Below are 27,019 nucleotides of genomic sequence, written 5' to 3' on the forward strand. Positions count from 1 at the left end.
ACCAAAGGCAGAAGATGGACTTCAAAGTGGCGTTTATTGCATTTACATTTCTGGCATTTAGCAGACGCCCTTATTCAGAGCGACTTACATTTTATTTCATTTTATACAACTGAGCATTTATACAACTCAGCAGTGGCAGCTTGGTGGTCCTGGAACTCACAACCATATGATCAGTAGTTAACACCTTAACCACTAAGCTTCCTCATCCCATTTATTGGCCAAGGAAGCGCCAAAAAGAGGGTCTGACTGACATGTAAAGCAACCAATCACAGTTTATTTTGTTTATGTTTAAAGGCATGAAAATGTAAAGTCCGTTAAAAAAAACAGACTGGTGTGCGACCATAGATGGTTTGTTTAAAAAAAAAAGTCGTGCAAATTAACGAGTCTGTGAACTTTACATCATTTGGAAAAGTCCAGCGTTTAGCTGATCCTCATAAGTGCTCTTTGTCACAGTTTCGTAACATTTCTTCACAACAGCTTTGTTTCCAGGTGAACCGTCGCCCAGAAATCCTGTACAATCCAACCAATTAGATGACGACTTCAAACTCCTGAACTACTGAACTTCAAATTCAGTTCAGCTGATGATTCGTTGGCATGAAGTCTGAGGCTAGGCTGAAAACAGCTTTTCACATGACGCTGTGTGCTGCATTAGTATCAGTGCTGCTTCTGTCCCATTGACTTCACTATGGAATTACATTCTACCCCAAAAAACAGAGGCTTGTGCGATCATATTCCTGTAAATACTTAAATAAACACGTACATAAGTCCACACTGACACCTTTCATAAAGAATGATGGTGATGCAGACTAACCGTTACAGCCCTATTTAAAATACTTTACAGCAAAGCAAATACAGTGTGGAGAAGGTTTTCAAGAATATAAACAACTAAAAATCGCCACCTGCTGTATATAATAAAGCATCTTCAAAATGTTCACAACTCCCTTTGAATTCAAAATGTATCCACAACTGTATGAAACATCTTCTGTTTGCAACCAAACCCTGTTCCAGCATGACAACGCAGCTGTGCACAAAGCACACAGACATGGTGTGGAGGTGAAGGTTGGAGAAAGTGGAAGAACTCCAGTGTCCTGCACAGAGCCCTGACTCTGACTCAACCCCACTCAACACCTCTGGGATGAACTGGAACTGGAGTCTCATCAAACATCCCAACATCAGTGTCTGATCTCACTAATGCTCTTGTAGCTGAATGATCACAAATCCCATCAGCCGCAATCCAACATCTAGTGGAAAACACTGGAGCTTATTATAGGAGTAAAAGGGGGAATTTATGTGGAATTCGGGATATTTAACAAAGCACAGACAGATAGGGAGGGGTGCACATACTTTTGGACATGAAGTGCACATGTTTACATTGTATCCCCCCGTCCCTGACCTTTTTTCACATTAGATGCCATTGTTTTCACCCTTAACCTGGTCCTCGCTGTGTACCAGAGAGCCAGATCATGATGGATTACATGTGGTGATAAATTTTATCATTAACATGTGTCGAGGCTCAACACAAGAGCTATCATGAAACACAGTAAGAGTTACATTTCTTGACTGGACAGCTTCACGTGTGACCCCTCTGCTGTAACACACTTGTGCGTCTTAAACACGCTCAAATAAGTGAATCTCAGTCCACAGTGTGAGCAGTGATACGGTTTCTCTCCTGTGTGAACGTGTTGGTGCGTTTTAAGATTGCGACTGTCGCTAAAGCTCTTCGGACAATATAAACACTGGTAAGGTTTTTCCCCTGTGTGAATGCGCTGATGCAGCTGGAGGTGACTCTGCTGTCTGAAACTCTTTCCGCACTCGGAACAGTGGTAAGGCTTCTCGCCGGTGTGAATGCGCTGGTGCTGCTGCAGTGTGTCCTGCCTCCGGAAACTCTTCCCACACTGCAGGCACTCATAGGGCTTCACTCCTGTGTGAACGCGCTTGTGGAGCTGGAAAGTACTCTGCTGTGTAAAACTCATCCCGCACTCGGAGCAGCGATACGGCTTCTCTCCGGTGTGAAGGCGTCGGTGTTGTTGCAGCGTGTCCTCTCGGGTGAAACTCTTCTCACAGTGCGAGCAGCGATACGGCTTCTCTCCCGTATGGATGCGCTGGTGTCGCTCCAGGTGCCTGCGCTCGAGGAATCTCTTGCCGCACTCCGAGCAGTAATACGGCTTCTCTCCACAGCAGTGCGTTTCCAGAATTCCCAGATCCTTAAAGCTCTTCCCACACCGAGGGCACTGGTACGCCGCCGGCTGCGTTTCTCTCCACGTCACATCGATGTGCTGAATTCCCGACGAAATCTCCGGGCCGCTGGAGATCCTCACGGGTACGTTCTCGTGTTTAATCTCTTCTGACATCGTCGTCGTGGCAGCTCTTGATGTGTAGAGGGGAAATTTGAGATTTGTTTGAGATGTTTTATCATTTCTGGAACAAAGAAAATAAACAGAAAAATAATAATAAACTCCGTGTATGAAGCAAGAAGACATGATCCATACGGATAAATCTAAGAACCATTAGACAAAACAAGTCAATCATTTTGGTGTATAGTCAAAGGCATGTCTGATTTTAATGAATTAACATTTTATAAGAATTCAATCACTAAGTCTAAATTAATAACAAAACAAAATGTCTGGAATAAAACACACACACCAAAACTAACAAACTTCATCTTCTTAGTCTAAAAATCAACTTCAACTAATTTATTTCTAATAATGACGCTAATAATTCAAAGAAAATGAACAAACTCGTCCTAGTCTTAATCATCAGTTCAGACGAGGCTGAATGCAAAATAAAGCCCTACTGGATAACTAGTGCACTATTTAGGGCGCATCTACTAGTAAATCATACCCTACGTAGTGCACCTTGAAAGAACATTGGAGCGTATTTGGAATACGGCCCAAGCTCAGCTAGCAAGCGTTCATATAACTTTAAACCTTACGAGCAGGATTTAAAGTCGAACGTAGTTAACAATCTCAGACACAGATACCATGATTAACTTAAAGAGAACTTAAATAAATATAATAATAATGTATTATTTTGACGGTAGGCTCACCTGGCTGCGTTTGCAAAATCGCAGCGCTGCTTCTTCTTCTTCTTCTTCTTCTTCGTCGTCGTTTTCTTGGAGTTAGTAGCAGTTTAGTTTTGAGAGCGTTACTGCCCCCTAGCGTGAACAACTGTGTATTTCACCCACGAAACAAAATGACCAACAAAACAAAACGCATCATTTATTGGTTTTAATTCACACAAAAATGATTTCGATGATAATATACAGGCCTGAAGTCATCATAGATGCTGTCAAAACTGATATATTAAAGGCATAATTCATAAAGAACATTTGCAACTGTTGGCTTTGGGGCTCTATTGTAATGATGGTTAAAATGGTGCCTCAGGTGCTGCTATAGAACTCATTTTCCTTGTTTGAAGGCTTTATTCATTTATTTAAACAAGTGTAGAGGTGAATGTCATAAATAAATTTATTTGTGTGGATATTTTTAAGATCTGGTGAACCTCTAGTTCATTTAGATAACAGTACTGTAATGATTGCCATTTCTGTCTTATTTAATCAGAATAAAAAAATATTTTAAACTCTATAAACTTCAAGTGTGCTTTTAAAATCCAAACCTTTATGACAAATACATGAAAAAAATAATGTAAATAAGAGAAACAGGGCCGTTTATTGGCAAATAACTTTTTGCCTACATTACCGTCCTCTACTGTCCGCCATTTTGTGACACTTTTCTTAGCGTACTTTTCCTTTAATTTATTTATTATTATTTTTTTTACAGTTTAAAACATTTCAGGCAATTCTAATAAATGGTTCTGGTGAAAAATAATATATTTTTTGACAGCTTAGCTTAGCTGTCAAAACAAGCTGGAAGAAAAGAAAAACCAAAACAAACGTTCTTCCTTTACCAATGCTAATCATGCTAATCACAAACCAACCAAGCTTACACAGAGTATTTTACCTGAACTATCTGCTATTAAAATAAATATTAAATGAAATGTTGGTGAGAAAAACAAAAAAGAGGCAAAGACACGAACTTGTTTTTTCCTTGCTTTATTTTTATTTTTTTTTAAAAAGAAAGAGGCAGCACTGATTAGGTTTTAGACAGGACAACAGTCATCTCTCTGTGCTCATCGAATGAATAAAAAAACCCCACATCTTCATCACAAACACATCTTCATCGCTCACTCTGAGGTGAGAAAAAGACATGAGGATGATTATCTGTGCGGCTAAGACATGTATGTGGTGGCAGGTAAGACACGTTCGGTGTCCAGTACGGTTTAGTTTTTGGACTCGAGCTACAAAGCGAATCTTTCTGAAGCGAAAACTTTTCCAGAAATATATATGTCATTAGGAGAAAGTTAGACTAATCTATAAACATGAAGAAAGTATCTTGCAACTCGTTTTTGGATAAGCATTATATTGTCTGAAAGCTGGAAGTGATGATACACAATACTATACTGTAGTTGACGATTTAAGCCTAAATACAAGTGATACTCTCTATACTAGTTATTAAAAATGGTGTTTTAAACGTTCATCTAGATCATTTGCGTGAAATAGATACAAATTTGTGTTTGCATACGCAGAAAATCCCTCGTCGACGTTCGCCTTGTAGCTCCAGTGGCCAGACTAAAATCCGTTATAAATGGACAATACGCATTTAATTGTCCATCAATTCATTTAAACACTGTGTACGCACACTGATGACGGAGCCAAATCGAATCCAAATCACGTGCTCGGGTTCCTATCAACGTTCCAACATCGTGTAAATCCTGTACAGTCCACGTATCATATGGCAATAAATTCATTCAGCAAACTACATTTGATAAATATCTAAAGCCTTGGCGAGGTTACAAGCCCTGCCCACTTTTCAGTGTATTATCCAATGGCACAAAAAAGCAAGACTTCGCAACAACAATCGTACATACGGATCGAGTAACAGTAATAAAGCCCAGCCAGCAAAAAAACAAAAAACAAAAAAAAACACACTGGTCAAATCATTCGTTTTTTGGTTTAGACCAGGACAAAACAAAATAATAACAAAAAAATAAAGTTTTTAAAAAGCGAATCCCTTCTTAAACTTACCAACAGTACAAACATATATTACGATATACCAAATAAAAGTGCTTAATAAAATTCCTTCATGCCACTAGCTTATGGTTAGGACACTTGATTGTGGTCATTACGTGGTCATTTAGTAATAAATATCATGTTAATGGGTTAAAATAAATAAGTACATTGAATGGAGGGGGGAAAAAGAGGATGTATCGATGGCAAAGTGGAGACGGTGGAAGATCACGAGGGGAACCGACTGAGCGTCACCAGAAAATACCATTCGGATTGGCTGGTTCTGATACTGAAATGTGTGTGTTACTGCTCTCAGCCAATCAGAACACACGCTACTGAAGTTATACCAATAGATGAAGAGTGTTAATGACCTGATCAAGTCTGTGGTGTGTATCACACAGAGCTTACTCAAACGTAAATGGGACTCTAGTCCATTAAAAGCCACCGTTTGCACACACTTTCACACACTCCTCTACACCTAGGGGCAATTTAGAGAAGCCAGTCCACCTACTGGCACGTTTTTAGAAAGGAAACCAAAGAACCCAGACTGACAAGGAGAGAAGGTGAGAACCTCCAGGCAGACAGTATCCCAAGCTCAGGATTGAACTACTGTTCTGTGAGGCAAATTCATGCACATTCCCTTAATAAGAATAAACACAATACAAATTAAATAAGACGAGCATGTTCCCATCTCTCCTATTGCGCCTCTACATAAAGTCCCTAAAAATAGTTTCTTTAAGCGGCTTTTATAGTCGATAGTCGATTTTTTCCCTTCACTTGAACAGGTAACCTGGATGATATTTAGAGCGTGAAAAATATTAAGATGTGTTTGTCAGCAATAATGTACTAAGTCACAGGGAAAAACTGACCGGAATGCTAGTTTGCGGCTTCCCTTGAGTTATTTTATAGACACCGGACTATGATAGGAGACCATTGATCCTAGGGGGTTTGCGCTTCGAGAACATTAAAAAGACTCACTCACCTAATGCAGCTTTGAATCCCTGATAGAATACCGATTGTGAGATCCTGCTATAAAATGTGCTCTAAACTGTGATTAAGCTATCAGGCAGAGATGCATGCTGGGTAAAGAGTACTGTGTAGACATCAGCGGGGTGGAAACTAGCCGGGAATGGATTAAACAATGACTCGGTGTCGCCTCGCCGTCTTTCCCGAGGCTCTGCGAACTCGTCCTTTCACTTCCTCCAGTTTCTCTTAATCCCCTTTTTCATTTTCATCACCTTCGTCTCACCTTCATCATCCATCTTTATCTAGCTTCCTGTTCGACTTACCACAGACCCTCGATGCTAATAAATAAATCCGCACCCGAGGCGCTACTTTTCATTCTGTAACACACTTTCATCTCTCCACCCTACATGCGATATACCCCTGATCCACTTGCTCTCACCTTTCTCACCCTGCAGAGCCCGGAGGATGAACAGACGGCGTGACGGCGCCTGAGGGTAAACTCTGAGACGCTTCGGTGAGGAAAGAGTGTATGGTGGAAGCAGAACGGTCATATCTGAGGGGAAAATAAAAGCTTAGCGTAACATTTTGATCAGTGTTTCCTGCAAGTCCTCATTCCTGAGTCAACAAGGGTGGTGCTTAGTGTATAGCACTGATTTTATTTACACAATCCCGGTCTAATTTGCTAATCTAGGCTGCTGCTAAGGACAGAGCTGTCCTATTTTAGCTAATAGCTAATCCCTTAAACTAGCGCTCCAACAGCAGCTATATAATCATACATAGCTAGTCATGTTTGCTAGCAAGCTAGCTATGGTCAGGTAAGCTATTTACCAAGTTGAGCTAAATACTTGTATGCTAGCTACAGTGAGGCTAACATATTATCAAGTTTGCTAGCAATAATAAATATGCTACTATGTGATGAAGCTAGAATTTTCAAACAATAAGTCAATGTTGAGCTCCGCCCTTTAAAAGCCTGACCCTTGTTGCCCCAGGTCAAATCAGGACATGCGAGATTTCCTGCTGCTACGTAAAACTAGGCCTAAAACTACACCAAAAATCTATTTACACAATTGTGCTTTTTGAAACAAGCCACAACAGAAGAGCGTGCGTCTCTTCTTCATGCCTTTTAGTCTGTCAGTTTATAAGAAGGCAAACAAAGGTCAAGAAAGGTCAGTGATTATTCCATCTTCTCTAGTCACACCCACAAAATACAATTTCATCCAACTGCCCTTCAGTGCTCATGTGGAAGAGGAGCCTGTGAAAGAGACGCGTGTCTACGAGTAGGGCGTGGTTTCAAGTTACCCCAGGGTGGAGTAGGCAGAGCGAGGGAGGTGGGGTGAGGGGGCGGAGCAGGGTAGGACGGGCTGCGCTGACCAACCATAGCAGGCAGGCTTTGGTTCCGTCTCAAACCCACCAATAAGCTTCCTCCTCCTGTCGGTAACAGAGTGGACGATTGGTGTGCCGCGTCCGATTCCGTCCGAATGACGTTTTTGTCCAATCCGAGCTTGCGCAGACGCTCGATGAGGTCGGGTTTCACTCCGTAGACATCCTGCAGGAAGAGCTCGGCCGGCCGCGATGCCAGAAAGTTGTCAGGTAGTGTGGAGGTTGATTCAAAGGGAACAGGGGAGGGGCAGGGGGAGTTGGGAGGGGTGTTGGGGGGCAGGTGTAGGGGCTGGGGAAGTTTGGAGGGAGGAGCTACTTTCTGAGCAGAGATGCCTTTCTCCAACAGGAGCTTAGCCAGACCTGCAGGGGGGGCTGTGGTGCGGCGAGGAGGAAACGAGTCACCCAGACTCAACCTGCACGGGGTGACCGGGGTGGAGGGGACGGAGCGGAGAGAACTCGGGGTGGAGGCACAGCTGAGGGAGGGAATGAGGGGAGGAGAGGGAGAGAAAGAAAAGAAATAGTGATGGAAAAAAGAAAAAAATAAGAAATGAGGAAGAAAACATGAGAAAAAAATAATAAGAAGAAAGAAAGAAAGAAAGAAAGAAAGAAAGACAGAAACAAACAAACAAACAAACAAAGAAACAAACAAAACGGGAGCAGAAAAATTTGAAAGAAGAAAAAAAGAGAGTGATTTTTAAAAAAAGTGTAAGATGGGAGTTATTAAAAAAAGAGAAATAGAATTTGGTGAGAGAAAAGGGAAAAGAGACAGAAAAAAGAAACAGACAGATAGATGATGAAAGAATCACTCACATTAAACGAACTACACTAAGACAATCAACAGCCAATCAGAGAGCAGTACCTGGGTGTGACCTGTGTGACATCACTGGGGTGCAGGATGCGGCAGGTGGTGAAGGTGTAGGTGGAGAAGGTGGAGCTCTGACACTTCCCAGGATTCACTGCTTTAGAGAAAAAAAAAAAAATCACACACACACTAGTGTCTTTAATAAGAGCCCTGTGTTAGTTGTTACTATAGAAACGATCAGAAGACTGAGGTGCAATAACACAACAATAAACTCTCACCTATAGAGGGCGCTGTTGTAGTAACACTCGCGTCTGGCTGGGACACAGGAAGTGCCGTTGACCCGGTCACCGATTTAACTAAAGTGTCATAGGTCACAGCAGCAGCCAATGAGACAGGAGACACTCTTATAGATGGTGAAAGAGGCGGGGCTTTAAGTGGCGTGAAAACACTCCTGTCTTTCCTTCCGTCCGGAGTGGAGGACGAGTGCACGTTGAATGTGATCCCTTCATCTTCACCCTCCTCTCCTGTCTTCCTCCCATCTTGTCCCTTCGTGTTGTCCGCCCACGGCACTCTGTCGTTCTCCTCGTCCTCCTCAAGGTCATTCAGGTGATACACAGAATCCTGGGGGAGGGGCCTAAAGCCCTTAGTGACCACACCTGGGTGCAGATCGAGGATGGAGGCCAAGTGAGGCTTTGCCAGCTGCTGCCAGTGGTGTAGGGTCAGAGAGCCTTCAGGAGGTAAAGGACAAATGTCAGAGGGGATGTGGTTTGGGACACAACCATGATGGCAAGGCACTTGTTATGGTGTTCATGTGCCCTAACTATCAAACAGGGGTTGTGGTTTGAGACACGTCCACAATGGAGTGATGATGGAAAGGCATTTATGATGCTGTTTATGTGCCCTACATAGTGAACAGGGTCGTGTGGTTTGGGACATGTCCAAGGTGGAATGATGGTGCACTTCTGATGGTGTTTAAGTGCACTACATAGTGATTAGGATGTGTGATTTAGGACACATCCACAGTAGACTGACCATGTTAAGCCATTTGAGATTTTTTAACTTAATAAACAGGGAGTAAAGGAAGTGGTTTAGGACACATCCACAATGGACTGATGATGGAAAGGCATTTATGATGGTGGTCATGTGCCCTATATAGTGAATAGGGTGTGTAGTTTGGGACATGTCCACCAGTGGACTGATAATGAGGATACAAATTCATTCAAAAAATGCTTCCTATATGAGTACACTTTGAAGTGCTCCACTGTAGGATGTAGTGAGCAGGGCACTATTGGGGACTTTTTATTAAGGACTCACCTTCCATGGGTTTTACGATCTGCAGCTTCTCAGGCAAAAAGGTCTTAAAGCAACTGGAGGACATGGAGAAATCTGATAGGTTGGTGAAGGACGAGCGGATGCTTCCCATTGGAGAGCTGCAGCCACTCCAACCACCCTCTGACTCCGCCCCGTCAGAGAGCTCCTGCAGCTTCCTGTTTCTCTCGGCCTGGAAGTACTGACGTTCAGACAGGAAGTTCTGTCTCCTCAGAGTGAGGCGACGCAGCGCAGAGACGAGGTCGCTTCCTCCAGGAGAACCGGGACGGCCCACGCACGCGCTGCTGAAGGAAACACGCCACACACACACACACACAGGTCACTACAGTGCTGTCACACAGACAAACACGCGATGCACAGAGACCACACACTCACTTGTCCATGCCGTGCGGCGTATCCTCAGGTGTGGGGTGTGTGTTGGAGTGAAACGGCTGTGATGTCATCACCACACCGCAGTGTCCTGATCCGGGAATAGGAGGCGTCCCTGCTGCTGCTCGCGTTATTGACTCATTCGCTGACCTCACTGTCTGAAACACACGCTTATTGCTCGACCTGCAACACAACATCGAGGGGCATGGATTAATCCAAAGGTGCATACAGAGGACTGAAGCCCATTTTACACCAGATGTAGTTTACCTACAGCTACAATATAATAATCATATAATAATATAATATAACCATATAATATAATAAACGTTTACAAAGTGCTGTTAAGCCAAACACTTGTGGCATTAGACATGTTTAACTTTATAGTCCAAGGACATGGAAGATCCAATCACCAGTTGAAAGTAGTGTGTGTGTGTGTGTGTGTGTATACATGTGTAAGACCCATTAATGATGAAATGCAACCATAGAAAGTTTAAAACATATCTGCATACAGTAGGTTTGTATAACATGAGGTGTATATACTATGATATTTTTTTTTTTTTTAAGAGTGATGACATCATCATCATCATCCCATCACTGTGCAAGTGGATCATAACTACCCCTGGGGTCCTCCTGCAGTATTTACTCATCAGACACATGTCTGGAATCTTATCTCATGTCTGAACTGTAACTTATTGTGTCTTTGTATTACCTCTGGTCCTGAAATGCGATCTCTTCTTCAACACTCATCTCCTTCCTCATAGTGCCTTCAATCTCAGCCGCCAGACACTCCTGAGAGAGAGAGAGAGAGAGAGAGAAAGGTATTCATTTAGGAGAGGTGTGTTTTACATGTTAGTGTGAGATATAGTGTGACAGAGAAACATTTCTTCCTTCCATCTGTAAAGTGAAAGTTTTGTATGTGCTGTAGAAGAGAGAGTGAATAAGAGAGAGAGAGAGAGAGAGAGAGAGAGAGAGAAATGGTGTGTGTCTCACCATGGGGTAGATGTTGTGTGAGAGATGCCTGCGCAGGCCTACAGACGGTGTGTTTTTACTGCGAAGCTCCTTGAGCTCTTCCTGAGACTCGTGCAGCATCCCTACACACTCCGCATTCCTGTCGGCCAGCTCATTTAACTAAAACACACACACACACATACTTTACATGCAGCACTGTGCTTGTTATTTAGCATAACTAAAATATGGTAATGTAGTATTATTTCTTCTAAGTGTGTGTGTGTGTGTGTACCTCAGCAGTTAGCTGTCGCTGGGCTTCCTTTGAGGCTTGTAGATGAATCCTCAGCTCTTCTTTCTCCAATGCTAACTGTAAACATCAACACACAATCACCATTTCCTCTTCATCTGCTTTCTTGTTTTCTCTCTCTCTCTATCTCTCTCTCTTTTCTATTCTCGGGTTCCCCCTCTTCATCATCTCACCTGTTTGAGGCGCTGCTGGAGCTCCACTATCTGTGACAGGAGCTGGGAGATTTCCTCCTGCTGTTTCATAAGATCCTCGTTCTTCTGAGAGAGTTCTTCAGTCAGACTCACCATCTGAGTGTTTGACTCACCTGAGAAACACACAAACACACACACACTTAGCCTCAATTTATTTTTAATCATTCGTCTATCAAGAGTTACCAAAACAAAGGCAGCACATTATACAGGCTGAACTTACGGAGCTCTTTCACACAATCGCTGACCAGCTGCTGCTCTTTCTCCTCGTATGTGATGGTCTCCTTCTTCAACTGACTCGCCTGCAGACGTACATTTGAAATCGTGTGTTGTGATCGAACGAGACTGATATCAAAATTTTAATGCATTTTGTGCACCATAATGTTTGGAAAATATCTGGAAAATATGAATGTGGCTCATTCATGCTTTGCAGCTAGTGGTCCAATGGCAGGATATTTTAACCCAAAACCTGGATCCCTTAGCTACATAATGAGAAGACTTCCTGGGTGGGCTACATGCTGAGAGGGCCTCTGGGATGAGTTACAAATTTAGAGGGCCTCCTGGATGAGATGCACATTGAGAGGGCATCCTGGATATGCTATACACTGAGTAGGTCCCCTGGATGAGCTGCGTATTGATAGGGCCCCCTGGATGAGCTACATATTGACAGAGCCTCCTGGATGAGCTACACATTAAGATGCCCTCCTAGATAAGTTTCATATTGACAGCGTCTCCTGGATGAGCTACATACTGAAGGCACCTCCTGGATGAGCTACATATTAGGATGCCCTCCTAGATGAGTTTCATATTGACAGAGCCTCCTGAATGAGCTACATATACAGAGGGCCTCCAGAATGAGCTACATATTGAGAGGCCCTCCAGAATGAGCTACATATTGAGGGGGCCTCCTGGATGAGCTACATATTGAGAGGGCCTCCTGGATGAGCTACATATTGAGAGGGCCTCCTGGATGAGCTACATATTGAGAGGACCCCCTGGATGAGTTCCATATTGAGAGAGCCTCCTGGATGAGCTACATATTGAGAGGGCCTCCTGGATGAGCTATATATTGAGAGGACCCCCTGGATGAGTTCCATATTGAGAGAGCCTCGTGGATGAGGTACATATTGAGAGGGCCACCTGGATGAGCTACATGTTAAGAAGGCCTCCTGATTGAGCTACATATTTAGAGGGCCTCCTAGATGAGCTACATACATGTGTATGCGTGTGCATGTCCCTCACCTCTACCCGTAGTTTGTGATTCTCCTCCTCGAGATCCTGCAGTTTGCACTGCAGCGCCTCCAGCTGGCTGAGTGTCAGCGTGTGGGTGAGTGTGTGATTAGAAGGAGCCTGGGTGAGCGATGGAGACGAGCTGGAGTCCGTCTCACTCTCTTCACTCGCACTCGAAACCATTCGCAGAAGCTCATCCTTCTTCATCAGCTCATGTTGTAGTTGGTGGACCTGGAGATGACCACAACCTCTATTCTATAAGACTGTCTATGTGGTTACAGCCCTGCTTCATGTGTGTGTGTGTGTGTGTGTGTTTGTGTTTACCTGATCCAGCATCTGTGTGAGCTGCTCCTCCAGCGATTCGTTGCGCTCCTGAAGGACATGGTTCCTCTGCAGCAGAGACTGACCGATCCGAGCAGCCAGCTCCAGATCCCGATCCCGCTGTCCAATTGAATTAAAAATTGAACACAGTCAGATTCAGAGTCAGAGTGCGAGTCAGTGATCTGGTAAAGGTTATGGCTGTTTAAAACAGTTCCATCAGGTTACGTACCTCGGCCAGTAGGTGTGTGACCACTTCGATGTCATTGTAGGTCTTGGTCATCTGCTCCACGCGGTCCGAGGTGAGAACTACAGAGAAATAGTGAGACTGAGTGAGCATGGGGTCTCACACAAACACAAACACACACACACACACACACCGCAAGTAGGCATGTGCCAATAAAGGGCATGCAATGATCACAGATACATTATTTAGTTATTTATTATTATGGAATTGTGACAGTGCTATAAAAACTTGGCACATGCCTACATGCTTACACACAACCACACAATGTACATACACAAGGCTTATGCTACACAAACACAAAAACATGGACACACATCGATACTACCCACAATTCCTTGCATGCAGGAAACAGAATCTAGTCTCTAAAGGTTTCCCACGGTATCTCACTAGAAAGCTGTAATAATCAGCTACTTAATCTGCCACTGCAAAACTACACACACACACACACACACACACACACACACACACACACACACACACACACCTACAGCAAAACACACTAAACTGAGCACGTGGGTGGAGCTACGACACATGCACCACTAGAATACAGAGGAGGGAGAGAGGGAGGGAGAACAAGCATAGATAAAGAGAAAGAAAGAAAAAGAAAAGAAAGAACACAAAGCGAGCAAATAAGAGGAGTTATAGAGCAAGATACCTTTGGAGAAAGTGTGAGAGCGGGAGAGAGAGGAGGAGGAGGAGGAAGAGGAGGGCTCCAGGGCGAGAAAAGCTGGGGAGAGAGAGAGAGAGAGAGAAACAATGTTAAATGCTAGACTTTTCAGGGTCTAATCAGCTGAGGAAGATGTGAGAGAGAAAGACAGAGAGAGAGAAAGAGAGAGAGTGAGAGAGAGAGACAGAGCGAGAGAGAGAGACAGAGAGGGAGAGAGAGATGGGTTGTTAAGTACACAGAAAGAAAAAGAGAGAAAGTGATGGAGGGATGAGTGGAGAGCTGGAAAGAGCCTCAGCACCTGACCACAGGCTCCGCCCCTCACCCAGAGAGACAGCACACCTGGGCAAAGAGAAGATTCATAATGTGATATTAATGATTATATTAAACACAAAACACACACACACACACATACAATTCAAAACACACACACACACACACACACACACACATCAAAATACACACACACACCCCTCATGGCACACACACACCTCAAGACAAACACACACACACACACACACAACTATTCAGATTTTATTCTCTCTGTTGTCAAAAACCTGCTGAAAGGTATGGAGTGTGACTTTATTTCTTGTCCACTCACACACAGAAGTGATTTTAAGGAGAACTCCCAGCTCTTGAGAAACTCCTGAGAAAGATTTTCCAAGTCGGAGTTGGGTTTCTCAGTTCCTGCTTAGTCATGAAGACAACATGATCATCTGCACTGAAATGACACAAAACCCCACACACAGCTCCAGTGGAATCTAATCCCTCTGGACTTACAGGAACATCTTACTAAGCTTCACATTACAGAGAAAAAACAAACAAACATTCTTATTTACCTCACTTTTATTCATACACACACACACACACACAATCATGGCATCTACATCAACTGCTCTAATACACACACACACACACACACACAGAATAATAGCATCTACATCAACTGCACCAATACACACACACACACACAGAATAATAGCATCTACATCAACTGCACCAATACACACACACACAATAATAGCATCTATATGAACTGCACCAACACACACACACTCACCATACAATAATAGCATCTACCTCAACTGCACCAATACACACGCGCACCCACACACACAGAATAATAGCATCTACCTCAACTGTACCAATACACACGTACACACACACACACACACACACACACACACACACACACACACAGAATAATAGCATCTACATCAACTGCACCAATACACACCCACCCCTACACACAACCCTAGCATCCACACAATAATACCCAAATCACATACTTACACACTATGGCATGGTATATATATATATATATATTCTATAATTGTTTCTTTGCCCTCAGGTGTGTGTGTGTGTGTGTGTAAAACCCAGCTTGTTATTATGTAAAGCCCCTGGTATAACCTTTAATCTTTTGGCTCTGCTCCTATTTATTCCACGAGAGCTCAGAGTTCAGAACACTCGGCCCCAAATTTAACAGGCATCAGAACAGAGAAAGAAGACTTTACACTTCAATCATCTCTGAGACAGATAAACAAAATGATGACACAACAACAATAATAATAATAATAATAATAACAATAACAATAACACACAATACTGAGATTTCTATACATTTCACATCAGAATAGTGGAGTGTTTGAAGATTCATGGCGATGAGGCAGATTTAGAGTATACAGGTATACAGGTCACACACACACACACACACACACACATGGTGTTACTGCAGGTTTAGAAACTCCACGTTATCACCTGCTTGTAAAACAATCCTTCCTTCAGATCCAGTTTCATTCTGATAATAAACACTAAACAGGTTCAAGTTGACATGAAAAACAATCATGTAGAGGAGTGTGTTTATTACATATTATATAAAACACACACACAGACAGTGTCTCTCTCTCTCACACACTCACACACACACACACAGTGTCTCTCTCTCTCTCTCTCTCTCTCTCTCACACACAACACACAGTCGTACACATATAGTGTCTCTCTCTCTCTCACACACACACACAGTCTTATACATACAGTGTCTCTTTCTCTCACACACACACACACACACACACACACACACACACACACAGTGTCTCTCTCTCTCACACACACACACACACACACACAGTGTCTCTCTCTCTCTCTCTCTCTCTCTCTCTCTCTCTCTCTCACACACACACACTCTCTCTCACACAACACACAGTCGTACACATATAGTGTCTCTCTCTCTCTCTCACACACACACACAGTCTTATACATACAGTGTCTCTTTCTCTCTCACACACACACACACACACACACACACACACACACCACCACCACGTTTGATACTTGAGTTTCGTCATCAAACTCCTCTGCATTATGTAATATTTGACGAAGTGTATAATACACTGTAGCTTTGGAAGCCTTGAACACATGAATGACATCATTATTTATTTCCAACATTGTTTCCATCCTCTAATATCATCAACCCGTGTTAGCTTTTTATAGTCTCCCAGTAAAAGCAGTGTCCACCCTGTCGTCTCAGCCCTAGCTCTACCCTGTCCCTCTACAGCTGGTCTCAGACTGACCCCCCTGGTAGACCCCCCATAAAGACATGGTGTGGGGGTGAAGGGTGGACTGGAAGAACTCCAGTGTCCTGCACTGAGCCCTGACTCTGACTCAACCCCACTCAACACTGTTGGGATGAACTGGAACACAACTGGGGGCAATTAAATATGACATCGGCAGTGGGACACATAAATATGACATCAGCAATAAGCACATAAGTATGACATCAGCAGTGGGTGCATAGATATGACGTCAGACTCACACAAACTCTGTTAGGGTACCATAATACTTACTCCTCACCAATCAAATCAAATCAAATCAAAACACACACACACACACACACACTAGGTAACCTTGTGGTGGAAGGGGTCATGCATGCAGACAGACACACAGACAGACACACAGACAGACACACACAGAGACACACACAGAGACACACACAGAGACACACACAGAGACACACACAGAGACACACACAGAGACACACACAGAGACACACACAGAGACACACACTCCTCAAAGCATTTTAGTCTCTGACCTTCAACAACAAAACAGTCATACAGGTCCTCATTCTGAAGGTTTAAAACTGCCATGACTGCTGCTCCTCTCTTTCCTTCTCTCTCGCTCTCTCCCCCTCCGTGTGTCCCTCTTTCCCTCCCTCCCACTCTCCCTCCATTCCTCGATCCCGTGACTTTAGCCCTGGATCTGCTGTCAGATGCACTTAAGGGACCAGCAATAAATTCCTCTGACCTTGTTACACACACACACACACACACACACACAGAAACACACAGATAGACACACATACACACACAGACAGACACACATACACACACAGATAGACACACACACAGTACACTTGACACTGAATAATGTGTATATAAATAGCAGACCTGGATGCACTGTCTACTATACAGAACAGGGTACACACACAGCATACACACTCACTCACGGTGACGCACACACACACACACACATACACTCACAGTGACACACACGGCAATGAAGTGTCTCACTTTTGCCAGTCTTACAATCGGGCAGAGAGACAATATAAGAGGTGAAGAGCTGAAATAACAGACACGCCATAGAGACATGGTCAAAATCCACTGAAGAATAATGGAGACTGGGGCTGATTTCTTTCCAGCCCTGACCGTGGATTCAGTCTCGATATAGAGATGCTGATGTAACGATCTTCAGCAAGGCAGATGATCTACTCATGAGAACAAAAAGCAAATAACTTAAGCATTAAAACATATTTAGCTTAGTATTGGGATTGTTTTCTCATGTTAGCCTATCATAAAAATAACCCCTAACAGATGCTATTCTTCTCTTAAGCTAGCTTAGAGCTAGCTATCTAGTAGTTACTTAGGCGGTTATATTTCTCATATATGCTAACCATGTTCGGACATTAGCCTTTCTTTTTTTTGGTCAGTTTTGGTTTGAGGAGTTTCTACACTGATAGCTAGCTAGTACCGTATGAGGTTTCTCTAACATTAGACAGACGTTTGGTTGAATTTGACTTTTCTGGCATTTGCTAGGGCTCTAGAACATTTGTGCTAGCACATGTTGGGGAAATTTTCCAGGATGTTTTAAAATCTTCTTTGGTTAGCTAGCTTATTTTGCTTCAACTTCACCTAATGCTGATGTTATGGATTATTTCTCTGACGTCAGCTTGCTAACTTTGTCTTAAACAAACAGGAATATCCTACCAGGTTACCTGGCTAGCTTTTGGGGAGGATGAGGAATTTCTATTACGCTAGTACGTTTTGTTTTGTTTGTTCTCTGATGCCAGTTAATGTTTGGAAATGTTCTTCGGTTAGCTAGTTCGTTTTGTTTAGGCGGTTTCTGTAACATTAGCGCACAACTTGCCCAATTTGTAGTAGTATTTAGCTACACAAAGTCACAATTAAGTGACACAAAATGACGGATGACAATACAAAATCATGATTTTGTTTTAAATTAGAGGGATACAAATGTACTGTTTAGCATGTTCGGTATTCAGAAGAAACTCGACAGGAAGCCAGTAGAACATTACAGACTGGAAACGCTTAAAATGATCAAATCACTGTACACCTACTCAATATAAAGTCTTCCAATAAAGCAGCAACTCCTTCAGATTCTATATTTCCTGTCCATGTTTCTATCCTGTTTTTCCTTCTATCCTTTAACTAGACAGTCTCTCTCACACACACACTCACACTCACTCACACTCACTCACACTCACTCACACTCACACTCACTCACACTCACTCACACTCACTCACACTCACTCACACTCACTCACACTCACTCACTCACACTCACACACACTCACACACACTCACACACACTCTCACACACTCTCACACACTCTCACACACTCTCACACACTCACGACTCACTCATATAGCGAAACGTCTCCTCAGCCAGCAGTGGAGAGATGGAGCTGTGTTCATCCGGAGAGCAGGCAGGAGAAACCATCCAGTCCTGAGTCTCGTACACGTACACAGGGTCTGCATTGCTCACACACACACTACGGCCTTCGTCTAACACACACACACACACACACATTCCTGTTAGGACTGAGAATTACACAATATGAAATGTTTTCTGTCTCTAACTCCCTCCCCCTCCCCCACCCCCAATATACCACAGTATAATGGCTCCCAAAATAATCACAAGAAATAAACAAACAAAACAACAAACAATAAACTTTTTATTGACTCACGCCTCCATCTTTCCTAGCTGTCTGGATGAATCAGCAACCGTTATTTAGCTTCTGAAGTTAGCCTACTAGCTAGCTACTGTCTGATAATCTCCTCAGAAAAGAGACAGAAGATAAGCTAGCTAGATTTTAGTTCGATTTTACTTTTCGCACAATTGCTAGCTTGCTCTGCTTGGACGTTTTCTATAACATTAGCAAGGTTTTTGCGTTTTAAATTTATCTCTGTGGAGCCAGTTTTGGGGTTTGGAAATCTTAGCTTAGGAAATTTTAAGCTAGGAATCTCAGCTAGCTTGTTTTTTCTTATATATAATTATTGAAAAAAAATCTTTTTCGACGTAAGCCGGCTCATTTAGAGCAGGGATTTTCTATGATGCTAGCTAGCTTTATCTTCAAAATGTTTTACCTCTCTGGGGTGTTTTCTTTAATGTTAGCTAGCTAGTTTTGTTTAGAGATTTTTTATAGGGTTAGCGAGTTTGTGTGTGCAAATTGTCTGAGCTCAGCTAGGTAGTTTTTTTTTGGAGGGGAACTGTCCTCGGTGTTAGCTAGCTAGTTTTGTTTGGTGATTTTTAAAATCAATTTTTGTTTTCAGGAAAATATTGTTCGCTGGCTAGTTTTCTTTAGGGATCCGCCATAATGTCAGCAAGATTCGGGAAGTTTAGCTAGTTAGCTTTGTCGTAAATATTCTCAAACAGAGTGGATTTTTCTCTAAAGGTTAGCTAGCTAGCTGCTGGTTGGACTTTTACTTCTCTGGTAGTTGCTACCTAGCTTTTGGGGAGTTTAGGGAGTTTCAAGAACGCTAGCAAGATTTTTTTTCTTTGAGCCACTTTGGTCTGGAAATATTTGGGTTAACCAGTTAGTTTTGCTTTTGAATTTATTGTAATGTCAGTCAGGGTTTCTGTGAGAGTTAGCAGTCCAAAATATCTCTAACAAAAAGGATCTCTAAAAAATGATAGTTAGCTAGTGAGCGTTTGGTTGGATTTGTACTTCTCTGGCAGTTTCTAGCTAAATTTTGAGGAGTTTCTAATTGCACTCTGTTTGGAAATCATCTTCGAAGTTAGCTTTGTTTAGGGATTTTCCTATAATCTTAGCATGTGTTTGTTATTTTCTGTCATGTAAGCTAGCTAGATTTATTTGCATGCAAACATTTACAGGTATCTGGCTAGCTAATATTGTTGCGCGACGTTTCACTTCGAAGAATGACGTCTTATCAAGTAAAATAGCCTGAATAGTCAAATTTCTTTGCATATTTCCTATCATAAAGATTACAGTTAACAAAATATATCTATTAAACTTTTAGTCACTGTTTTTATTAAGTTAAAATAGTCTCTCGTTATATCAGATCTTTTTTTCTTCGATTTTAAGCATTCATTAATACAATGACGCAAAAGACTCACTATATAATGCCTCTTAACAGTATTATTTTTATTGTTTAATATTATTTATATCACAGTGCTGTTAAATTCTCAATTCTGATTGGTCAGAAGGCATTTATTCATTTTACTACAGCAGCACTCGTTCTAATATCATTACTGTTGCTATAGTAACAACCTGTTCATGGTTCATGATTGGCTAAGAAATAAATAAACCATCACTAGTGTATTTTGTAGCTTAGTGTATAGTCTAACTTATTATAGTAACCAGAACCTTAGAGATAAACATGATATTCCCTAAAATCAACAAGAAAGGGGGATGTGCATGATTTGAGACACTGCCCCGTCTCTGAGGCCAGCTAATGTTAACTGTAGCTGGGTGAATATGTAGTTCAGTGGAGCAAGAAATAAATATAGCCACTGGTTCATGCTTTACTTACTTACTTACACACACACACACACACACACCTGTTCCCACAGCCGTCTCCTTCTTCTCCGCGCTCATATGCTTCACCTCGAGCATCCTGACTGGCTGCTGGGTGGAGAGGGGCGGAGCTCCTCAATCACACCCAAAGCGCGGGACGGTGATTTGAAAAAAGGCTGGTCATGACCTCACATCCTGTCCCGCCTCCACCTCGTACACACCCTCCTCCACCTGAAAGAGACCGACAACACCGTTCTCCTTAGTGCTAATCGAATTATAACAGAAACCGAACGCTTTATGGACGCTCCAAATCATTCGACGTAACTATAAACAGATAAAAAGTACGATGCGTCATTCGGTAATAAATTAGAAAATGTAAATGTCTGCAAAGAGAGGAATAAAACTGAACTGAAGTGTCATTGTGTGTGGTACAAAACAACGAAATGACGCCTAATAACAATTAAAAACAATTGGCAATTAATTAATTTAATGACTTTAATTGATTTACTTAATTTAATTCATTTAAATTAATTAATTAATTAAAGTTAATATTAGATAAGATGATGGTATATTAATCTACTATTAAGTATTTATATATCTGTATAGATAAGCAAATAAGTGTAAAACACTTCATGACTAGCTGCGATGGGAAAATGATCAGCATCAAGGTGGGAAGAGTAAATCTGCTTCATCCAACATGCCCTGGTTTATTATTTCCCTCAAACAGAACTGCTGCGTTTTATTTCTCGGTTAATAAAATTATAAAGTTTATAAATCGGGATTAAACCTGCAGCCCGGATTCCAACTGTCTGAAAAAACAACAAAAACAAAGTGAACACATTCGGGGGAATCTTTGACTCAACAATGCTTTTGTTATCACTCTTTTCTCTCAGTTTGTTCATTGTTTCGCTTTCTCTCTCTCGTTTTCATTCTTTCACGTTTGCGCTCTCTCTCTCTCTCTCTCTCTCTCTCTCTCTCTATTTGTTTATTCTCTATGGCTCTCTCCCTTCATCTCCCACTTGGTGCCATTTATTCATCCACAGCTGTGAATCACTGTGTCCAACTCAGTGTGTGTGTGTGTGTGTGTGTGTGTGTGAGTGTGTGAGTGTGTGAGAGAGACAGAGAGAGAGAGAGAGAGAGAGAGAGAGAGAGAGAGCAAGCTATTTCCTGTTTTTCAAGCCTTAAGTCACTGCCACATGTTTGAGAAGCCACAAGCAGGAACTGAGGTCAGGGGCACCAATACAAGAACCATAATTTAGGGGAGGGAGGGGAGATACAGTAGGGGAGAGAGAGTGAGAGAGAGAGAGAGAGAGAGTGACAGAGAGAGAGAGAGAGAGAGACAGAGACAGAGAGAGTGATTAAAAGATAGATAAACAGAGAGAGAGACTGAATGATGGGAAGCTAAATAGATAGATACAATGAGTGGGAGACATTGCCCACATCACCCACCAACCCAAACACACACACACACACACACACCCACACCCCGAGCGAAAGGAACAACTGCTATTTTTGTCTAATCTTCTTATTTGTATAGGAAGTTGCCAGTGTAGCTGCCTGATGCCACTCCCAGTCCTGTAACACACACACACACACACACAAACACGGTTCCCTCCACTACCATCACTGCATTCAAGATATCACACCATCACATTACTGTCCTCCAAACTATATTGATTTATAAACACACACACACTCAAAATATCTGCACGGCTCCTAACATCATATCTGGACCCTGGGTATCACCTGACACACAACACTGCTATGACTCTGATCTCTGACTTCGTCATAGCAACCAAGATGACTCTGACAAACTCTGGGGTGGTTTAAGACAAGATAAACACAGAGATGATCAAATGATCCGGTCAGAGGTTTAGGACAGTAAACAGATCTGATAGTAGTACTCAGTGTCTGATCTCTATCAGTGAATCAATCCATACTCAATCACTCAGTCTTCTGGAAGTGCTTTGTCCTGGTCTCTCTCTCTCTCTCTCAGCTTCTCTCCCTTTCTCTCCCTCTACCCCCACCCATCTCCCTCCGTCTCTACCTTTCTCTCACTTTACCCCTCTTTCTGTCTCTCTCACACACTCTCTCACACTCTGCCTCTCTCAGTCTCTCTGCCTCTCTCTCTCCATCTCTCTGTCTGTCTGTCTGTCTGTCTCTCTCTCTCTCTCTCTCTCTCACACACACACACACTTACTTTAGTGTAGCTCCATGTTAAGCTTGGTACAAGATAATCTATGCTGTTCATGTCACCCAATGTTACTTCAGTTCCTCAATAACTGACTTTAGTTCCTACACGGCATCAGTTCCCATTTACGCTCCAGCTACACACCCACTGAGGTTTCCCTTCCTTTATGAAGTCTCTCTTGTTCAAACTTAACACAACACACTCAGCACTTAATCATGTTCCTCACTGGATAGAAAATGTCTACACACCCCTGTGCTCAATGAAATGAATCTAATTAACCCACAAACCAGCTGTTTCTGTCACAACTGCTTGGATTCCTCCCACCTGGGTGGATCTCCTGGATCTCACTTTCAACAAGCAACCAGCAGTCAGGAGATGAGAAGAAAAGTATTTCCATAACATTAGATGAACCATGCAAAACCTTGAAGGTCATCAATAAGTGAACAAAATGAAGAAGAGCCAAGAAGACAACTGTCTGCCTGTCTGTCTCTCTCTCTGCCTCTCTCTGTCTGTCTGTCTCTCTCTCTTTCTCAGCCTCTCTCTCTCTCTCTGACTGTGTCTCTGTCTCTCTCTCTGGTTGTCTCTCTCTCTGCCTCTCTCTCTCTCTCTCTCTCTCTCTCTCTCTCTCTGACTGTGTCTCTGTCTCTCTCTCTGGCTGTCTCTCTCTCTCTCTCTCTCTCTCTCTCTCTGACTGTGTCTCTGTCTCTCTCTCTGGCTGTCTCTCTCTCTCTGACTGTGTCTCTCTCTCTGCCTCTCTCTCTCTCTCTCTCTCTCTCTCTGACTGTGTCTCTGACTGTGTCTCTCTCTGGCCGTGTCTCTGTCTGAGAATCTACATTAAATGAACCATGTAAAACCGTGAAGATCATCAATAAGTGAACAAAATGAAGAAGAGCCAAGAAGACAACTGTCTGCCTGTCTGTCTCTCTCTCTGCCTCTCTCTGTCTGTCTGTCTGTCTCTCTCTCTGCCTGCATCTCTCTCTCTCTTTCTCAGCCTCTCTCTCTCTCTCTCTGACTGTGTCTCTGTCTCTCTCTCTGGCTGTCTCTCTCTCTGCCTCTCTCTCTCTCTCTCTCTCTCTCTGACTGTGTCTCTGTCTCTCTCTCTGCCTCTCTCTCTCTCTCTCTCTCTCTCTCTCTCTCTGACTGTGTCTCTGTCTCTCTCTCTAGCTGTCTCTCTCTCTCTCTCTCTCAGCCTCTCTCTCTCTCTCTCTGACTGTGTCTCTGTCTCTCTCTCTGGCGGTCTCTCTCTCTGCCTCTCTCTCTGACTGTGTCTCTCTCTCTGCCTCTCTCTCTCTCTCTCTCTCTCTCTCTCTGGCCGTGTCTCTGTCTGAGAAACTACATTAAATGAACCATGTAAAACCGTGAAGATCATCAATAAGTGAAGAAAATGAAGAAGAGCCAAGAAGAGGACTGTCTGTCTGTCTCTGGCTGTCTTAGAATCTACATTAGAGAGGACAAGAGGACGCCCCCGTCGCAGAAATACCTGGAAAAAGTACTGCTCTCTCCATGCAAGTGACAACAATCTCATATTCTTCAACATGTATACACGAGTTATAGGGGATGGTGGCTAGACATTCAAGCTCACATGACCACGTCTCATCAGCTCCTTCGTGTTATGGTTTGATGAGACCGAGGAACTCTTAGTTGTAAAAGAAATGTTCGGCAAAAAAACGAGGAGATCTCATCACCCAAAGATGATCATAGCGATGGTGAAGCACGGTGGTGGCAGCATCATGGTCCAGAGCTGCTTCTCTACAGGTGGGACTGAGGATTTAGTCAGGATACAGGGAATCAAGGACAGCTCCAAATTCCCACCAGGATAAAGATAACGATCTGACATGATTTACCCCTGACATTATTTACCAGACGAGGATGTAGACTTTTTATATCTAGTGTACATAAGAGCAAACAATCATTTCACTCCAGTTAGCATTCAAAACCCTGCTAGCTATTTACTCAAATATGTCAACCTGTGCAAAAATGTGCCACCGCTAAGTATGTGGCTGTGTGCGGTGAGCTGAACGCTGCAACAAAATGCATCAAGGTCAAAATATATCAATATTAAATGCATCACTGTATCAGAATACATCACCGTATTAAAAATGCAGCAGTGCTAAATATAAATACAATGACATGTAGAAACACTGCATCTCTCTTTACACTGTATAAAAACACATTACTGCTAAATATAAATCCAAAATATGAATCCAAACATGTAGCCCATATACATATACACACACACTGATCAGGCATAACATTATGACCACTGAGAGGTGCCGTGAATAAGACTGATGATCTCCTCATCATGGCACCTGTTAGTGGGTGGGATATATTAGGCAGCAAGTCAACATTTTGTCCTCAAAGTTGATGTGTTAGAAGCAGGAAAAATGGGCAAGCGTAAGGATTTGAGCGAGTTTGACGAAGGGACAAATTGTGATGGATAGACCACTGGATCAGAGCATCTCCAAAACTGCAGCTCTTCCCGGTCTGCAGTGGTCAATATCGATCAAAAGTGGTCCAAGAAAGGAACAGTGGTGAACCGGTGACAGGGTCATGGACGACCAAGGCTCATTGATGCACGTGGGGAGAGAAGGCTGGCCCGTGTGATCCGATCCAACAGACGGGCTACTGTTGCTCAAATTGCTGAAGAAGTTAATGCTGGTTCTGATAGAAAGGTGTCAGAATACACAGTGCAGGATGGGTCAGGGCTGTATTGGCAATATTAGGCATCTATACTATATACAGATAGATAGATAGATAGATAGATAGATAGATAGATAGATAGATAGATAGATTTAGGGCAATTTGTCTGTTAGTACATATAATGCACATTGTATACTATAACGTTTACGTACAGTCGTTTTGTCTTTAACCGGCTCAGTAACCGTAAACCATAACTCAAATTCAGCATAAATACACTAATGCATTAATTCCAAACAGAGATAATATTTCCTGAGCAATGCTTTAAAAAAAGGAATAATGACATATAAAACTGCATGCACTCGCAATGCAATACCTGATATATAATAATATATCCATACCAAATATATAAGCACGCTGGGGTAGCATTTATTTATGCATCTATTGTGTTTATATGTTTATGTATATATGACCCATTGAAGTGTGTTTAATTTATACACGAAAAGGTTTTGTAAGGGAAAATAAAAATCACTTATTGTTCATTTGAAAAAATTGAGTGCAATTGATTCAGTTCGCTTTCTAGTGTGAACGCAAAAGCTCTAAACCGAATGGACCCATGCTACATGTAAACATACGACTGCATTGAAAATGTAACACACTGCACAAAATCTCAACACATTGCACAAAATCTCTGACACAAAAACAACAATTCGCGCTGCATTCCTGTGGAGGAGAGGTGACGGAGCACACACTGGATCTGTCCACCATGCAGAATGCAGTGCATTCATCTAAACTAGACCTATACTTAAAATATAATATACAATAGTATCAGTATAAATAAACTAAGGTAGAATTATATAAGCAGGGAATGTTACTGTATATCCGAGATGCATCACACATTGGCACGAGCGCAACAGCAAAACATCCGGGTTCTTCCCTGCTGTCATACTCCTTAGTTTCATATTTCTACACTCTGTATATATGTATATATACATAAATTCAGTTGAAAGGAAAGAAAAATAATAAAAGCAATGAAACACACACACAAACCTTTTCAGCAAGTCCCTTTTAAAACAGCGGTTTCTCCTGTAGCGCGCGCGCGGCTCTGCTTCTGTCACCCACGAGCCACCGACTGACAAAAGCGCGAGCAGGGCGGAAGTCTGCGAGGAGGAGGAGCGCAGCGCGTGCTTCTGGTTATGAAATTTTAAAAAATGGCGTTTCCGAAGGGCTGGAAGGGAATCTGAGAATAAGAGTCCTCAGACAAAATCTGAACTGGACCAAGGCGTGTTTTATAGAATAGAATAAAAATAAAATAAAATTAGTACAAAAA

General features: G+C 42.5%; 2 protein-coding genes across 6 annotated transcripts; both read right to left on the reverse strand.

Moving 5' to 3' along the window:
• Nucleotides 1-24: 24 nt before the first annotated feature.
• Nucleotides 25-3,314, reverse strand: LOC131361540 (gastrula zinc finger protein XlCGF49.1-like). The gene is made up of 2 exons (XM_058402724.1): nt 3,047-3,314; nt 25-2,418 (listed from the first exon to the last, which is right to left on the reverse strand). The coding sequence occupies exon 2, from the start codon at nt 2,349-2,351 to the stop codon at nt 1,548-1,550; it is 804 nt and encodes a 267-aa protein (XP_058258707.1). The 5' UTR covers nt 2,352-2,418; nt 3,047-3,314; the 3' UTR covers nt 25-1,547.
• A 721-nt stretch (nt 3,315-4,035) lies between these two features.
• Nucleotides 4,036-26,874, reverse strand: trak2 (trafficking protein, kinesin binding 2). 5 transcript variants are annotated; one of them, XM_058402705.1, is made up of 17 exons: nt 26,740-26,874; nt 20,906-21,092; nt 18,745-18,888; nt 13,805-13,876; nt 13,135-13,211; nt 12,909-13,025; nt 12,597-12,815; nt 11,578-11,656; nt 11,340-11,470; nt 11,152-11,226; nt 10,902-11,039; nt 10,621-10,700; nt 9,918-10,094; nt 9,528-9,826; nt 8,492-8,941; nt 8,271-8,370; nt 4,036-7,884 (listed from the first exon to the last, which is right to left on the reverse strand). In XM_058402705.1, the coding sequence occupies exons 2-17, from the start codon at nt 20,958-20,960 to the stop codon at nt 7,260-7,262; spliced, it is 2,838 nt and encodes a 945-aa protein (XP_058258688.1). In that variant the 5' UTR covers nt 20,961-21,092; nt 26,740-26,874; the 3' UTR covers nt 4,036-7,259. The 5 variants fall into 5 exon arrangements, with proteins under 5 accessions (XP_058258688.1, XP_058258689.1, XP_058258690.1 ...); XM_058402706.1 differs by lacking the exon at nt 13,805-13,876; XM_058402707.1 differs by lacking the exons at nt 13,805-13,876; nt 20,906-21,092; nt 26,740-26,874 and adding an exon at nt 14,115-14,155 and having other exon boundaries at nt 18,745-18,810.
• Between the last annotated feature and the right edge of the window lie 145 nt (nt 26,875-27,019).

Source organism: Hemibagrus wyckioides, linkage group LG11 (assembly GCF_019097595.1).
Source record: "Hemibagrus wyckioides isolate EC202008001 linkage group LG11, SWU_Hwy_1.0, whole genome shotgun sequence".
Classification (NCBI taxonomy): domain Eukaryota; kingdom Metazoa; phylum Chordata; class Actinopteri; order Siluriformes; family Bagridae; genus Hemibagrus; species Hemibagrus wyckioides.

What these genes read in the sequence shown, in the direction of transcription:
- LOC131361540 (XM_058402724.1), bottom strand. Translation starts at nt 2,351, where the DNA reads ATGTCAGAAGAGATTAAACACGAGAACGTACCCGTGAGGATCTCCAGC.
- trak2 (XM_058402705.1), bottom strand. Translation starts at nt 20,960, where the DNA reads ATGCTCGAGGTGAAGCATATGAGCGCGGAGAAGAAGGAGACGGCTGTG. An exon ending in CTCTCACACTTTCTCCAAAG is followed by an intron (nt 13,212 to 13,804) that starts GTATCTTGCTCT and finishes ATTTCTCTGTAG; the next exon opens with TTCTCACCTCGGACCGCGTG. An exon ending in ACGCCGCACGGCATGGACAA is followed by an intron (nt 9,827 to 9,917) that starts GTGAGTGTGTGG and finishes TGTTTCCTTCAG; the next exon opens with CAGCGCGTGCGTGGGCCGTC.